Source organism: Sinohyriopsis cumingii, unplaced genomic scaffold, assembly GCF_028554795.1.
Source record: "Sinohyriopsis cumingii isolate HCF-2022 unplaced genomic scaffold, ASM2855479v2 utg000160l, whole genome shotgun sequence".
Classification (NCBI taxonomy): domain Eukaryota; kingdom Metazoa; phylum Mollusca; class Bivalvia; order Unionida; family Unionidae; genus Sinohyriopsis; species Sinohyriopsis cumingii.
Window position 1 is genome coordinate 5,926,257 of NW_028315873.1, and position 18,343 is coordinate 5,944,599.

At 34.8% G+C, this 18,343-nt stretch overlaps 1 protein-coding gene across 14 annotated transcripts in view; it reads right to left on the reverse strand.

The window, feature by feature from the left end:
• Positions 1–1,570: 1,570 nt before the first annotated feature.
• LOC149774690 (protein argonaute-2-like) overlaps positions 1,571–18,343 on the reverse strand; it is a 129,764-nt gene continuing 112,991 nt past the window's right edge. For all 14 annotated transcript variants that reach the window (XM_089944789.1, XM_089944785.1, XM_089944788.1 and 11 more), the window contains 3 exons: positions 16,874–17,110; positions 15,446–15,645; positions 1,571–13,748 (listed from right to left, as the gene is read on the reverse strand). In XM_089944789.1, coding sequence (XP_089800915.1) covers positions 13,640–13,748; positions 15,446–15,645; positions 16,874–17,110 — 546 coding nt within the window. In that variant the 3' untranslated portion in view covers positions 1,571–13,639. The remainder of the gene's footprint in view (positions 13,749–15,445; positions 15,646–16,873; positions 17,111–18,343) is intronic.

The window sequence follows — 18,343 nt, forward strand, 5'->3', positions numbered from 1 at the left end:
AATCGTTATGGTCTATTGTTGGTTTCTTCAGCAGAGGCTTTACAATGGCAGTTTTGAAAAATGATGGGAATTCCCCGGATGAGAGAGAGAGATATTAATAAAATCATATAGTGAAGGCAATACTGGATCTAAGCACTCAAGATGCAATGATGTTGGAACTGGATCAAGTTCACGACTTTGGTGCACTCTTCGTCAAGATTGTACGTACGAAATCCATAGAAACAGGTTCAAATGCTGCTAATGGTTGCCGCTCAAATTAATTAGTATAGGCAAGTCTTAATGCCCTGTAATTAATACAGATAAGTCTTAGTACCCTGTAATTAGTACAGGCTAGAACACTGTGACTCACCAATTTTATGGTATGAGGATACTGCTGACAAGATTCAAAGTGTATTGGGGCACAAATTGTAGGTACATAGTAATTTTGTACCACACTGTAGTTACTGAGTAATACTGTATCCAACTGTAGGTGCTTAGTAACAATGTACCAAACTCTAGGTACTTGGTAATACTGTACCAAACTGTAGATATTTAGTAACAATGTACCAAACTGTAGTTATTTAGTAATACTGTACCAAACTGTAGGTATTTACGAATACTGTACCAAACTGTAGGTATTTAGTAACACTGTACCAAACTGTAGGTATTTAGTAATACTGTACCAGACTGCATGTAGTAATACTGTACCAAATGTAGGTATCTAGTAATACTGTACCAAACTGTAGGTATTTAGTAATACTGTACCAAACTGTATGTATTTAGTAATACTGTACCAAACTGTATGTATTTGGTAATAATGTACCAAAGTACCAAATGTAGGTATTTAGTAATACTGTACGAAACAGTGGGTACTTGGTAATACTGCAGTAAACTGTAGGTATTTAGTAATACTGCAGCAAACTGTAGGTATTTAGTAATACTGTACCAAACTGTAGGTATTTAGTAATACTGCAGCAAACTGTAGGTATTTAGTAATACTGTACCAAACTGTAGGTATTTAGTAATACTGCACCAAACTGTAGGTATTTAGTAATACTGTACCAAACTGTAGGTATTTAGTTGTTGTTGTTGTTGTTGTGGGGTTTAACGCCATTTTTCAGCACGATAGGCTATACATGGCGGCCAGTATTAATGGTGGAGGAAGAACCCGGAAAACCCCGGAAAGAACCACCGACCCATGAGAAGCTACTGGCAAGCTTTCTCACATGCCCACATTGGCTGAATCTTAGACTCGAACCGCCGCAGACAGAGGTAAGATGGCAGTGATCCGTAACGAAGAGCGCTTTAGACCACTCGGCCACTCGGGGCCCCGTAGGTATTTAGTAATACTGCACCAAACTGTAGGTATTTAGTAATACTGCACCAAACTTGACGCTGATTACAGCATGAGATGAAGATCATATATAACTTTAGAAAAACAGGAACACTGGATTTTAAAATTTGATGATAAATCTATTGCCTGAAAAGTGATACCTACTTATCAACATCTGCAACACATCTATTCTTACGAGTAAATTTCGTCAAGAATGCATTTCACTCAAATTGGGAATAAAATTAAAAGTACACTTAATATCTGTATATGTTTATTTCATTCATCGTGCCGTTTCAAACTAAAATATGCATCCATAGCTTAAAATATTATCTTTCTAGAACCATAAAACTGAAATATCGATATATTTACTCATTAAAAAGATATTAATGTACAAGAGTATATTCTGCCATTATAATATATATATATATATCAAGCAGAATCAACCTTTGTTTGATATTTATGCTGCAACCATTAGGACAGTTCACTTATTGCAGCCCTGTGAGAATTTAGTCCCCTTCTTGTGAACTCTTCTTCTAAAAAATGACTTTCCTTTCTATGCTTGTAATACATTAAGGCAGAATTGTCTAAGTATTTTCAGAGCTCATTTCATTAAATCCACAGCCCACAACATAGTATGCTCATAAATTATCATTTGTTCAGCTGTAGATTCATGGTAGATACATTATTTGGTGTATGGTAAACTTAAAACATTTATACGCCCATTATTTCATTACTACAGATACACATGACCATATATAAATGTAATAAATGTAGTATCTTGTAATAGTTGTATTTTCATTCTTTACAGCCTTTTACCTAGCTGATTTGAGTTCTTGGCTGTGAATAAAACAGTACTGGAACACAGTACTATGTCTTGGTCTTGAATACTAGAGAGCTCAGGGTAGTGCCAACAGTAATTCCTCCTAAAGAAAGGCAGCACAGTAGTTACCCAATAGAAAAAAGCAGAGCCAGATCCCTCATAAATTGCTTGCAGATCTGGGTCTATGCTGCTGAATGGACTTGTTATGAACAGCATAAACACCAACCTACCATCACATAATGAGCATGCAATTCTGGGTCTATGATATGCTTTATTACCAGAGTGAATATTCAATTTGGGTTTATACAATTTTTTTTGTTGCTATTATTACAAATGCATAGCATAAACACCAACCTACCATTGCAGAAGATGCATGCAATTCTGGGTCTATGATATGATTTATTACCAAGAGTGAATGATGTAAACTTTACAAACCCTGACATGAAGTGCCAGCAAATTTGGGTCTACACTATTTTCTTGTACTATTATAACAAACGAATCTGGACATTGTAAACCTTGACAAGCTAACATATAATGAGCAAGCAGATCAGAGTCTATGCTGTTCTATTTGTTAAAAGTGATAAGTGTAAACTTTGATATGACATAATGTACAAGCAGGTCCGAGTCTATGCTAATCTTTCTAAAGTGTGAACAATGTAAAATTTGATATGACATAATGTACCAGTAGGTCAGAGTCTATGCTAATCTTTCTGAAGTGTGAACAGTGTAAACTTTGATATGACATAATGTACCAGTAGGTCGGAGTCTATGCTAATCTTTCTGAAGTGTGAACAGTGTAAATTTTGATATGACATAATGTACCAGCAGGTCACAGTCAATGCTGTTTAAAGCTGGAAGAGCATTATACATGAATAAATATGGTAAAGATATGTTGCCATCTAGATCTATGTTGCTGACTCAAATTAAAAAGTAAAAACAAAAATGTAAACTCTAATCTGCTGGTGCATTGCTATTTTTGGCCTTCCCTGACTGTATCTACATAGAGTATTTACAAACACCAGTCTGGGTAAAAACCACACAACCTTCCAGATTGTTGACACTATATGGATGTTTGTGGTATCATCTTTTACATACCTGTTATCATCATCAAAACTCAGACGTCATAATGTTCATAACATTAAAAAAATTGTTATGCTAATACACAATTAAATTAACGCTAGAAGAGCCGGACTAGCTTTAATTTTGTGAACCTCAAATGAGTGAATCAGGGGCATCTTTTATCCATTTTTTTCTGATTTTTTCCCCAGATCATAGACTGGCTTTCCACTGCATGGCACTGAAAAACTAAGTAGGTCCTTTGACCTGGACTAGTGCATTGAGGAACTGAAACGCTAATCTACACTGTATAAACAGCAGTAAATTCAGTCTTCATAAACTACTGGACAAAACAAATTCTATGAAGATCTTTTTAATAAGGGCACCGGCATAAAATGAATAACCTAATTGTCAGCTGCATTTTAGAGCAAATTAAACAACAGCAACAAAAAAAAAAACAGCATTGTCTTATGTGGACCCAACATCACGTATCAATACAATGGTGAAAATACATACAATTAATACAATTATACAAAACAACATAAAAAGAATTGATTGGATTTAAAAAAATGGATACTTAGATACACATAACATTAAAAAACTTACAAAAAAGTATTTCATGAAACGATACAACTTCAATGATGGGTATTTCTGAAAGTGACAAAAAATAATGGATGGTGGTGAAAGATGAACTCGTTGAGGTGTAAATTGACATGATGTGGGTTGACTATCAATAAATATTTTGCTAAAACCCAACTGCTGTCATGTCATACACTAGTTGATCAGGGTTGATGTTCTAATTATAAATCCAATTAAGCCACGTACACCCTGTTCTTATGGTGCACACCACAACAGCAGATATGGGTGTACACTTTATCTTAGCAGTCCAACGTGTATTATACACAAGTAAATAAATACATCAAAACGTCATAAAACTCTGGTATATACATGAATAAATACTATCTTGAATTTTAGTATCAATTTAAAATTTGTACATTCAATACCCAACAATAGTAATGACTTCAAAAACTGTCAATCCTTCTGGGGATGTGCCCTTAACATACAGAATTTGGCCTTATTCTATAATATATAATTTTAGATTCAACGGCTATGTGGGAAGAAAAACAATTTCTGGAAAGGATCCATGTATTCTATATTCCCGACATTTATGGAAAACTTTTGTTCAATAAATACTGGATCTTTAATTTGTTCCATAGAATTTAGCTAAAAAATGGCTCTGTTCAATAAGACAAGAAGGTAGATTATTTTAATGCAACAATCACCCTGATGTAAAACAAAAACCATACAGTATTACACCTATGATCAGCTCTGGAAGGCCAGCTTTTTCCAAAAGCTAAGGGTGAGGTTATCACTAGACAAAAAAAATTTGAACAAAACTACTTGCTAACAGAGTTAATGGATTATTATTACAGCACTGAGAAATTTGTCTTCTCCATGAAAATAAAAGGAACAAAACAAGAAAAATGAGTTTGATGCCTTCTGTCAAATCTTCCTCCAATGCAATTTCAATCCTTTTGTTAAGAAAACAACCATTTCAACTTCTGTATTTTATTCATAATTTCATTAACAGTAGCTATATTTGATTACAAATCAGCATCATTCAAGCCTTCTCTCTAATTAGGTCCAATTCTGTCAAGCATTTTTACAGCAGATATTGTTTACTTATTTTCGAATTTGCTTGTTTCTAGTATTCCTGTTGCATATTTTAAAATATTCTGCTGCATTTTTCTTCTTCTTTCATTTGTAAAAGCAATCATATTGGATGTCTGATTGGCATCATTTGTGCAAATGCTTAAGGTTTTTATGCTAGTCAAATTGCAAACAGATTTGATGGCAAGTCAAAATCATTTGCAAAAACTTAAAGACCTTTAAGCAAGGATACTCTCTGCCAAATCTGGATGAAGCTAGTTCAGTGATATTAAAGTACAAGTTTAAAGCACATGTAACAGGCTTAAAATGCATGACTAGAATGGGACTCGAACCCAGGACTTCCGTAACTCTAGATGGGCATTCTAACACTTGGCTATCCAAGTCAATGTTCCCAGTCCAATCCATTACACCTTCTCACTGCTGTCCTAGCGTCTCAACATCCGATTTCCAGTTAAATGCACACTCCCTTGATAATTGGAGGTGAATATGTGGAACATTGTCTGCGGTACCAATTGCAACACAGAGAAATTTACAGCTGCACTGGGGCTCAAACCCAGGACCTCACTAACACAATGGCTGCTCTACTACTGTAGCTATCCAAGCTGACATGCCCAGTCCTAGCCACTAACACAATGGCTGCTAGACTACTATAGCTATCCATGCTGACAAGCCCAGTCCTAGCCACTAACACAATGGCTGCTAGACTACTATAGCTATCCATGCTGACAAGCCCAGTCCTAGCCACTAACACAATGGCTGCTAGACTACTATAGCTATCCAAGCTGACATGCCCAGTCCTAGCCACTAACACAATGGCTGCTAGACTACTATAGCTATCCATGCTGACAAGCCCAGTCCTAGCCACTAACACAATGGCTGTTAGACTACTATAGCTATCCATGCTGACATGCCCAGTCCTAGCCACTACACAGCAACTGTTGCTAGAAATACCAACCCATCATCATAGCCCGTTAATTTTAAAATAAACAAAAAGAGGGGTGGGGAGCATATGAAATATTTGCAAGTGATGTTATATTTAATATGTATGGACGTATGAACAACAGATCAAAACAACATGATATTGTTCAACCTCAAAACAAAAGACAGCAAAGTATGTACAATCCTTATATTATCAGACATGGGCAATAAACAAAACAAGGAATGACTGCAAAATGATAAAATGATTCAGTTGTTTTTATATATATAAACACTGAACACACAAGTCTAATTTCTGTCACGGAAAGCAGTTAAATCATAAACAGTAAACCCATGAACAATTTGGCTCCCTTTCTGACAGGGAATTGCTCCCATGCAGTAACTCTACAGTAATTAATCAAAAATAGCATTTTGCGGAGTTGAAATGTCTTTAAAGCAATAGTTTTCAATCAACTGATATAAACTGAGTATTTATACATTACTATTTTCAAGTAAAAAGGAATAAACATTTCACATGTTTTAATGATGGATTGTTCAGCAAATCACATCCAAGAGAAGAACAATCTACAAAAGGGAACCACCACCAAATGAGTTTCTTGTTTGTGGAGGACAAACCACGCTGATATGATATTGGCAATATGTCTTTGAAATTCCCTTGTACAAGTGCACTCGCAATGCCTGAAGATGAAGGTCTAAGGCAGTTAATCTACCATTTACATTGATTCTGTACAGACATTACAGGGTCTAAACTGCTCCTTTATGAGCTAGATGGTCCAGGTCTTTGCTGGTCATTCTACTGAATATTTAATTCAAACATCACACAACCAACACTGCTGTCTTATAGCGATCCAGACAATCAAGGTCTATGCTCATCATGGTACTCCTGACATGATTTCATGCAGACATCATAGAAACAGAACTGCTGCTTTAAAAAGAGCCAAATGATCAGATCAATGTCTTGGTCTTTCTACTACTGAAATGATTTCATGCGGACATCCAAGACCCTGAATTGCGGTCTTATGAGTCAGAAGATTAAGTCTATGCTAGTCACTGAACCAGAAGGTAAGATCAAGGTTTATGATAGTCACTCTATTACAGACATCACAACCCCTGAACTGCTGTTTCATAATGAACCAGAAGATAAGATCAAGGTCTATGATAGTCACTCTATTACAGACATCACAACCCCTGAACGCTGTTTCATAATGAGCCAGAAAATCAAGACCAATGCATTAATTCTAAGCATGGCATGATTCCATACAAGCAATGTAGACCTAATCTTCTGGCATATTATTCAATGACAGATATTGGTTTATAATGTTCACATTAGAGTGCACAATAAACAAAGGTAATTACAGTAATAAAAATTAAAATGTGAAAGAAATGGAGGCAATTCCAGTAAGAATAATAACGTGACAAAAATGAAAGCAATAATAATAATACAGAAATGAAATCAAACTCTTAAACTACTCTTCAAATGTAATGGTAAATGCTGGACTAGATAATATATGTTTTACATATCATTAAAGAAAGAAATAAAGGATAAGATGTGAAGAACTATCTAAATATTAAGGTAACCAAGAAAAATCCTTCACAAAAAGGGAAGTAACTGTGAATATGGCATGATTTTATCATTAACCTCTTCCAGCTGTAACTTTTCATAACTGAAAAAAGTGAAAACTGATTTTCATAATCTGAAGAAAAAAAATGGTAATGATGAAACAATAGAAACAACATTTCAAATTTCTGATATTTACTGTGTCTAGTATATACCCATTCAACAAACAATATCTTAATTTTAGTGCGACAAAAACTACATTAAATTGATATATATTACTTTACATTTACTACAATGAAATCTAACTTTGTAAGCTGCAACAGTGACAATTCCATATTTATCACATGAAACAAAATATACTAGATTATAAGTTTTGGGGTGTTTTTAAATTAATAATATACAAGAGATTTTTATCCCCTTTTTATCAGAGATGAGAGAGATTACTCAGGGCTCATCAAAAGAATTTAAAGTTTTGAGATACACACACAACTTACAGGAAAAGCCAATAACCTGCTCATGTAAATACAGTACTAACTCCCCCATTCTTAACTACTAACTCCCCCATTCTTAACTCTGGATTCAAACAATGCTGTAATTCAAAGAAAAGTCCTCTGAATGGACTGACACTATACTGGGCAAAAAGAATTTCCATGAAGCACATTTCTTCCTACTAAGTGCAGAGTACTGAAGCCATCTTTGATACTTTTTATTTATGATTTTCAAATTAGCTTCTGTGGTCGGAATGCTCAAATTTAAATTGGCACCATTTTCATTTAAGAGCAATGACAAAATGACTTTCAAGACAGCCATCGTAACTGCCATATTCACTGACACAATTTTCATGCAGGAAGAATAATTTCATGTTTATTGGTCTTGATATAGCCATCCATTTGGGACTGGCAATAGTTTCAAGATAATCAGCATGTTGGTCATCCTGATGGTTAGTTATCTTCATTTATGAACAACACCGTAAGAACTCTTCTCATGAAAATCCCATGTCAAGGTGAATTTCCATTTAAGAGTAGTGAAAACAAGATTTTCAAGATGGCCACAAATACTGTCAGATCATTTGAATTTAAGATTAACAAAACATTATAAAATGTCTTTCTGAGAATCCCCATGCTGTTATGACCATTCATTCATTCAGAGGTAGTGATTTTCAAAATGGCCACTATGGCATGCATTTTAGACATCAGACTGGCACCATTTTATTTAGAAATATGAACCTCATAAGAAGTCTTATGGTTAAAAGATCATGTCAATATGACTTTCCATTCAAAAACACAAAACTGTGTTTGTAAAACACTATTACTCACACTGTGTAATACTGTTAGTAGATTGTTCTGCAACCAAACATGTCCAAATTGGACCCTACAAATTAGGCAAATTTGAAAAACTGCATGAACATATTCATATACATTCAAACATGCATATAAAATTTTACTGGTTTACTTCAAGTGATATTTACTTAATCATGATCGGGTATGGTGTCTTGTGACAAAAATGTTGAATTTTAAAAACGGTAAAAAAATTGAAAAATTGCTGTAAAGTCTTAAAAAATTTATAAATATCTACATTCCATCATCTATGTAATTTATAAGGCAGTACTGACATGATATTCATTTTATGACTCTCATGAACAGTCATAGTGACGAACAAATGTCCCATGATGACATACATGACAACGGGTCTTTTCATAGCTTGGGATGAGATAGACACAGTCAATATAGTAAAAATGGCTGAAGACTATTTACAGTGTAAGTGATAAAATATTTTTATTTCTGGGGGTATAATTCTGGATCCTTGAGATTGGGGCAAAAACTGAAAAGGATCAGGTCATTTTAAACTGTAAATATGCAAAAGAATGCATTTGTGTGTCAAAAGCTAAAAACAAAATGTAACAATTGGGCAGATTCTGCTCTCGTCAATACATGCAATATTTGCTCTACAGGTAGTGTTAATTCTAAAGATAGTGAAAAAGTAAACTTTGTAGATAAACGTTTTAAAATTCTTGTTATGGAGTTAGTGACAGACGCCGCAGGACTAGAACAATATAACATTACAGAAAAGTTAACAAATAAAACATGAGACACGCTCTCTCCTGAAATAAGAAGGGATAATGTTACCTTATTTCATGTTGTACACATGTACAAGTGAGACAGTGAGGACTGTGACCTTAATTTATGACTGAGCTCATCAAATAAATTATAACCCTTAAAAATGGTGCATAATTAAGACTATACCTACATTTAATTTTCTATTCCCTGATGTCAATTTACACCTTTTCAAACCTAATGAACAGTTAATGTCCAAATCAATTTAAGGCACCATTTTAATTGAAGCAATGAAAAGACCTTAATAGAAGATTAAAGGATTTTCACACTTTTAAATTACAAGAGACCTAAGACAATCAAGATCGCTCACCAGCCTGACATTTGTATAACAGCCAAATGCAAAATCAGTTGGCCAATAATCTGAGTCTGTCAATTGCTTTCTGTTCTAAGTTCTTCTAATGCTATTTGACTGCTATTAAAACAAATTATTTCAATGTTCCTCTAAAAGTTTTCATCTTTTTCCAAATTTGGATTTAAAAAAATTTTGTTATAAATAAGTTGTTTAAAGGTTTAACTATTGTTAGTAATGGTGGCCATATTTTATGGCAGATTGGAATCACTTGCCGAAATCTAAAAGCCCTTTCTGAACTTTTTTGGTCAAGTTTGGTTAAATTATGTCCATATATATGAAACTGTTTAATAAAAGTGTTTTCTATTTGTATTTTAGAGTGTATCAGCCTTGTGTAAATAATGTTTAAAGCAATTAAAGCTTTTTGTTTAAAGTTATCAAACTATGTTTAGGTTTTTCACAGAAGCAGCAATTTAAAGCTTTTTATATTCTCAGTAAAAAAAAAAGACAAATCTGATGGTATACTGTATTCATTAAAAAAAAACCACTGTAAGGATGACATACTAGGATGTCAAATCTGATCAGCAGGTTTCTTTCCTTATTAAAGTTTGACATATTTGATCGTGGATAGGCACACTTTCAAAAACTTGATAGGACTTCATGCAACAATGCTTTTTGTGACTTTTGGTCAAATTCTCTTTAGAGGTCTTCATACTTTAGTTGCATTTGCATACTGGACAACGGGTCAACAATAAATCAGGAAGTCCTTGATGTAAGAATGCTCCCAGTAAAACTATGTACAAAACTGGTGAAGTTTTAAATAACAACTATGAATGGAAAATGCATGATGGACAAAAAACAATAATACCATAAGCTGTCTTATCCTTATAACCAGGCGAGATAATTATGAGGAAACAGACCACAGGTTTTTGGTGGGACACAGATGAGATAATGATGAAAAAACAGACCATAGGTATTTGGTGGGCCATAGCGGAGGTTTTATCGATGTCCAGTGAGATGCGATGAAGCTGATGGAAGTTCTAAGGTAAATTTGTTCAGTCTTGATATCACATGCCGTTTAATGTAGCATTATGTTGCATTTTATTACCTTGAAGACCTCTCTGGCTGATAGATACATCAACTGTTGCATAAACAGTATATACACAGAGTCCTGACAACAACAATCTTCCAACTGTTTTATGAAATCTAAAGCCACACAAGATTAATCATAAGCAATTGCATCAACAACTTCATAACAAAGTCAGTAATAAGGTCAAAGTTCATTTTCCAAATATTTTTAATATTTTTCCAAACTATAACAGAAAAGGTAAATGTCCAATTTTATTACAAGCTACCTGGAGTTCAAAGGTCTCCCATCTTCAAAAGACTGTCACTTATACAGCATTAGTATTCAAATAAGAAAAACTGTATGACGATCTCTGAGTGAATTATAAGAGCACAACACTAATCAAAGATAAAATTCTTCAGCATTAAATTTTTTTATCATTAGCTCTTACATAACATGAACTGTTCCACATTTAAGTTTAGCCGAGTCTTGCCTTTGTAAAAATATTAAAGCAACACATTTTTTAAAAAATTATACAGTTCTCAGGTATTGCACAGAACACTTTTTAAAAAATAAAGGTTGAATGACCCATCATACTTGTGTACTGACTATTGGCTAGCAAAAACATTCCAAGATATTAATGGCTGTTGGTTGGGAGGTTGAAAAACTTTACTCAAACTCAACATCAACTTAACCCTATCCCAAATCCCCCAAATAACAATGAATGACTAGGTTTAACATCCAATGCTAACTTTGTTCTGCTTATTGAATACCTTTAAGTATCATGGTTGGCATAAATATAGGTGGGAATAAAGTCTGCCTTCCAAGGATAACCAAGGAACAACCATGCATTTTTGCATAGAAAAGGACAACAGATGATGTCCATTTTACTTCATACAGTAAAAGCCCATTATAACATGCTTCACTGTAACACGATTTCACATATATCATGATCATGGCATGGATTCTGAATATTTTTCCAATAATATAAAGCTTTAGTGCCCAAATAAAGAAGTTTGATTTTATAATTTGGAAAGACTTGTGTTCTTGAAGAAAAAAATATCTTGCTTATTTATGAAAAGACTTTAGCTTCTTAACTAGCTGTCTATTGTTATTGTAATTATTACCTAATTATCAACAATAACGCCATTGTTTAATGATTACCTAATCATCAACAGTAACGCCATCGTCCTCAATGATTACCTAAACATCAACAATAACACCATTGTCCTCAATGATTACCTAATCATCAACAATAATGCCATTGTCCTCAATGACTACCTAATCATCAACAATAACACCGTCGTCCTCAATGATTATCTAATCATCAACAATAATGCCATTGTCCTCAATGATTATCTAATCATCAACAATAATGCCATTGTCCTCAATGATTATCTAATCATCAACAATAACGCCATTGTCCTCAATGATTATCTAATCATCAACAATAACGCCATTGTCCTCAATGATTATCTAATCATCAACAATAACGCCATTGTCCTCAATGATTACCTAATCATCAACAATAACGCCACTGTTTAATGATTACCTAATCATCAACAATATCACCACAGTCGTCAATGATTACCTAAACATCAACAATAACACCACTGTCCTCAATGCATCCTATGAACAATCTGTTACTCAATCCAAGGTAACAACAGCTGACAAATGTTGCTCAGTCCTCTGTCATACTCAAGGAAGCACCATACAATGCAAAGGTTTTTCAAGAGTTTTTTTACCAGAATTTATAAATGAATTAATTTACCTACCTGCTCAATCAACTTTCATATACACCAACTAAAACAAGTTTACTGCCTGAATTGCAAAAGATCCAGTAACATTGTAGGGGCATAAAGATCTGCTGTTTTATTCAAACATACTACTCTGTTTTTCATCTGCAGTGTAGAGCAAATGATTAGAAATAAAATTTTTAATTAATATTACCATTTAACACCATTAAGTAAACACATTAACACAGAGTTTAATACAATGACTTAAATACTGATGTGAATCTATGGTGCCGACAGTTGAATGGACATTGGCGACAGTCATCTCTGTTTCATGTTTCCACAAAGGTGTACTCAAAAATAAAACCATAATAATCATTTGGCTAAGTGAATGACCTTTGAACCTGCATATAGTCCCATTTATTTACATTCTGTACCACAACATCACATCTATTGCAGTGCAGAAATCCTTATTGGTATCAGTCTTTAAAAAAGAAATACAGAGACAAATGTAATTTGTGTGTATAAATAGTACGCATTAGAAGGCTTAAGTTTTAATAAAACCGTGAAACCTAAAAATGATCCAAGTCTGCATATCACAAATGTTTATTATTATATCAGTTATTACAAGCTGTGATGGCAGATTGGAATAATTTGCTCTTTTGTTATGTCTTTGACATTTTGCTTAGTGTAGCACTTTGTACCTGAAAGACTGAATCCAGAATTCATGAAAGAAATGATCCATCAGACAAGAATACATTCATGTAACATAGAAAAACATTTCTAAAGCACTGGAAAAGGGAATGTTGTGAACAAGAAGTTATCATGACTAAGTTCACAATCATCACAATGCCCCATCATTGGTTCCCAGTTCACAAAAGTGTAGGCAGCATTTGTATAAACTATCACAGATTTTCACTTTGTCCAAGGATCTATAATAAAATAGCACACAAGACATTCTATATATGTCTTTGACTTCCTAGTGGAAACCAGATATCCACACTGCCCAATTTTAGCATTTATCTGTTGATGAGGTGAGATCTTTGCAGTAGCCTTCTTGAAATGATCTGATAAGACTAGCAAATCAGGCGAAGTACATAACTTTAATAGTGTCAGGATGCACAGTTACTGCACGAGCCATCGCTGTTGGAGTTCTGTCTTCGCTGTTGTCAGAGTGGCGACTTCCCTCCCCACTAAAATGACATAAAAAAGAAATGTTTAGATTCGGAATCTTGGGAAAAACTACACCTTATTTCTGCACAAGAACTTTTACAAAAATTAATCTACATAATACAGTTATAACATCAGACTTATTTTCCCATCTACACATTCTTTCCATAATTTTGTCTGAAGTGTTGTCTCCCTTTGCTGAAGTTCAATTATTTATCAAGACAGATGTGTATCAACAGCTTGCTAAAATACATCTCTGTAGCTGTAGTTATGTGTCCAAATAGTGACAACCCTACAAAATACACATCTGGTGATTTCTGGCATGGATGGTTCCTTCAATCAAATATCACCACTCCCATTATACCATACTTTTATACCAATCATTGTGTGCTTAATGGACCTGTGTTTTTTGGTGTACATCACAATATCTAATAATCTTGTGTAATAATTTGTGCCCATCAATCCCACTGCTTTATTTTTGTTGTTCAAGATTTTATCACAGCATCAAAATTGGTTGCTCCATACAAAATACCAAAGATGAAAGAATTTAGTAGTAATTATGCATTCTTAAGTCCTTCAGTGACTGTGACTTGAGAAGACTAACAAATAAATTAATTTCTGCTGTGCTGCATATACTTAATTTAAAATAATTTGGTATTCAAAGTGAATGTTCAATGTTCCCTGAGTATAACTAATCTAGTCATTCTTTGGCTACCTCCTCCAAGAATTGTGGACAGCTATCTATAACCATCATCTGATGCAATCAACTCCTCCAGGAATTGTGGACATCTATAAATCATCATGAGGCAGTTACCTCCTCCAGGAGTTATGGACATATATCTATAAATCATCATGAGGCAGGTACCTCCTCTAAGAGGTATGGACATCTATCTATAAATCATGAGGCAGCTACCTCCCCTAGGAGGTATGGACATCTATCTATAAATCACGAGGCAGCCACCTCATCTAGGAGTTATGGACATCTATCTATTAATCATCATATGAGGCAGCTATTGCCTCCAGTAATTGAGGACAACAATAAATCATCATTCGAGGCAGCTACCTCCTTCAATTGGTGCAGACAACTGTCAATAACAACTCACTGAAATTCTTTCATAACATGAATAAGAATCAGGCCAAGACCTGCATGCTGTCCCCATAGAGAATTTAGTCAAAACATTTCACCTTGACCAGAATGTCAAAAGGTTGAGTGCTAGTCTGAAAATGAATAGTCTTGGTTTCATAACGACAATTTCAAAGTATAAATGAATCCATCAAGGAGTTTGTGCAATATAAGCAAGTGAAAAATTTGAACCAAAACCTTAAAACAAATTTTCTCTGATTTTAATCCTGAGACCAAGCTTAAAACAGTGAACAACTGTATTGCAGAAAAAAATGTCTTAGCTTCAAAATGGTTTATCCTAAATAGTAATAGATCTATCAAGTGATTTAGAACTAGAAAAAAGAAATAAAGAATACTTTAATCAAAACCTTTACGCAATTTTCTGATGGTGACCTTCACCAATATGCCAAAGAGGTGAGTGAGCAAATCACACAATGAACTGTCTTAGCATTGTAATTATTCATAACAAAAAGACCTTAAACTTATGGGCTCAAAAAAATGTATTTTAAACTTAAGGAAATGATGCAGCTGATAATAACAACAGCAGCAATGCCAAAACAATAATATCAACTAATGCTGTAGTAATTTGTGTCCTACCTGTCGTGTTCCTTTTCCACCAAGTGATATCTAGCTCTGAATGCCACCAGATGTGCATAGTAAGCTGGAGCAGGAATGGACACACTTCGAGTGCAGCGTACGTACGTATGACACAACTGATATGTTAGAGTTTGTAGTTCATCTGCAGTGAACCGATTGTCATCCCATAATACATGGTAATGAGATGGTCGACTTGTTCCCTGTCAACAAACATTTTAAAGTTTAAAGTAACATTAATTGCAAGGTATGTAAAAGAAAACAATTATAAGTTCATATATTACTCATCAAATGCATCCTTCAAACATTTTCACAAAAAAATTGATATGGCCCACAAGTCAAGCCTGCGCCAAGATCTATCTTCAAAAGCTCAAGTGGACCCTGAGTTATATTCAAAAGCCACAAAGGGTGGGATAAAATGGTAATAAACTAAAAGGAAAATAAAATCTTCAACACCAACAATAATTTTAGGTGTAAACAGATGTATGGATGTTTTACATGGCTTTATCAGCACTTTTAGCACATTTTTGGCTATATGCTAAGGAAATGGAAGCTAAGCACCTTTCTCAAAGACCCACCAAGACAGCCAACCAGCGACCCTTGGAAAATGACTTCAACACCCTAACAACTGAGCTACTACAGCTGCTAGATGTAAGGATGCAAGTGCACTATGTCTAGCTTCAACCTGGGTAGGTTTGAAAAAAATGAAGACATCATAAAGCTCATCACAAAATAAAGGTCAAAAAAACTTTTTTGATGTTCTTTTATATTTTTTTGTGAACATAATTATTTAAAATAAGAGTATCTAAATGTAAATTGGTTTTTGACTCATTGGTAGTCTATCAATGTCAGAACAAATACTGCATGTACTCACTTGTAAGTCAAGTCCAACTGCAAACTATGGATCCAGATCTATTGTTGTTTAATGCACACACATATCTGGGTCTATACAGTATGTTATCCGCGATCAGTACAACAATCAAGACAGACCCTGATCTGTGGGCATATTATGTGAATGCAAATTAGGGTTTGTCATTTGCAGTTAGACCTGACTTGTAAGCGAGTATATATGGTAAACAAATGCACACGGCAAAATATCGTGAAAAAATTCCTAGATGCCAGGCCTGTTTACATGTGTACAGGGGCCCCGAGTGGTTTAAAGTGCTCATCTTTACCAGTCACTGCCATTGCACTGTCTGCATGGATTTGAATCTTGGGATCAGCTAATGTCGGTATGTGAGAAAACTTGCCAGTAGCTCCCATGGGTTGGTGGTTCTTACTGGGGGTTTTCCCGGGTTCTTCCTCCACCAGTTAAACTGGCCACCATGTGCAGCTATCAGATGCTGGAAAATGACATTAAACCCCAAACAACAAGAGCATGCATACACAATTGTTTACAAGCAGACGCCCTAATATGCCCCTTGTACAAACCTGGATACCAGCATGACTGCATAGATAGAAATCAAATTCTGTTGGATGGGTAATGCCCACATCTACAGTGGTGCCAGCTGGAATGTTGCCGCTGCGGCCAATTTGGTCCTTGCGGTCAGCACAGAAGAGTCGTGTGTGGTGGCGTTTCTGAACAGCAATGAATGTAATACCAGGTTGATATCCCACTTCCAGCTTCATGCAAGCCTCCCTTACTGCACGCAACTCATGACTCAGAACCTGTTCAGGAACAATGAAATATCAGAATGTAGTCACTATTTATATATTTTTTTTCTTTAGAGAGCCTTGGCACAAAATAAATTCAGAGTAAAGTGATGATAACCTATAAAAATGGTGACCCCTGCGATGGAAAAAACAAGACAAAAGCATCTTCATCTATAATGTCAAATTATAAGTACTATGATAGGTTCATATTAATCAAGAAGTTTGTCATGTATTATTCATTACAATTAAGATACAAAGTCTATGTTTAAAAATCCCCAGATACTACACAAGGTCAATCTTTGCATCTTTTCCATACCGGAAGGTTTACTTCCTTTTTGACTTGTAATTCTTGTGTTTTGTAAGCCACCTTTTAACTGGCTGTGCAGGACAAGTGTCACTTCTACTGATTAAGACAGGTATAGAAGCTTCACCAGCAGTTTGGTCAGCTTGCTTGTGAGGGCAGTCTCGCTGCCTGCACAGACCTTACCTAGGGTATACAATTATTTTGTCCTTCTTACCCTTGTTTTAGCCCCTAACACCTAAAATAGGGTGGGGGTGATATGGATTATCCATCTTTAAGAATTCAGGGTGCTTTAATAGCTGGAGTGGTTTATAAACTCTTTTTCTTTTATGTCTTGTGCATGTGCTTATTCAGATATGAAGGTTTACAATATATTTTCAATGGCACTTGTTACTAGTTTCTTTTCTTCCTATCATATTTATGCTCAGATAAACTGCATAACTATCCTATCTGTATTTAACCCCATAATTTGGAGTTAAACACCTCTTTCCTGATATAAACAAAATTAAACTTGTGCCATAACAGGAGCAGAAGAAAACTGTCCTGTTATACAACAGTAACAAGCACAAATTGATCTGACATCTTAAGTGGTTACATCTAGCTGCAGTTCATGAATGGTTGGTTTTCATATACATCAAATAATTTACACAATTTGAGTTCCAGGTGCTTCATGATTCTAGCAAGTATTTAATAGAATGATATGTCTTGCCTGCTTGACGAGGACATATTATAAAGACACAGTAAATATTCAACTAAATGCCATGTCTTGCCTGCTTGACAAGGGCACATTACAAAGTGAAGTCAATGAAGCAAGAAAAATAGGCTACCTACTGTGAACTAGCCACAAGACAAGGCCCTTTCATGTTTCATGATGTGCCCTAACATAATGCCCTTTCATGTCTTCATGATGTTCCCTAATACAATGCCTTTTATGTCTTCATGATGTG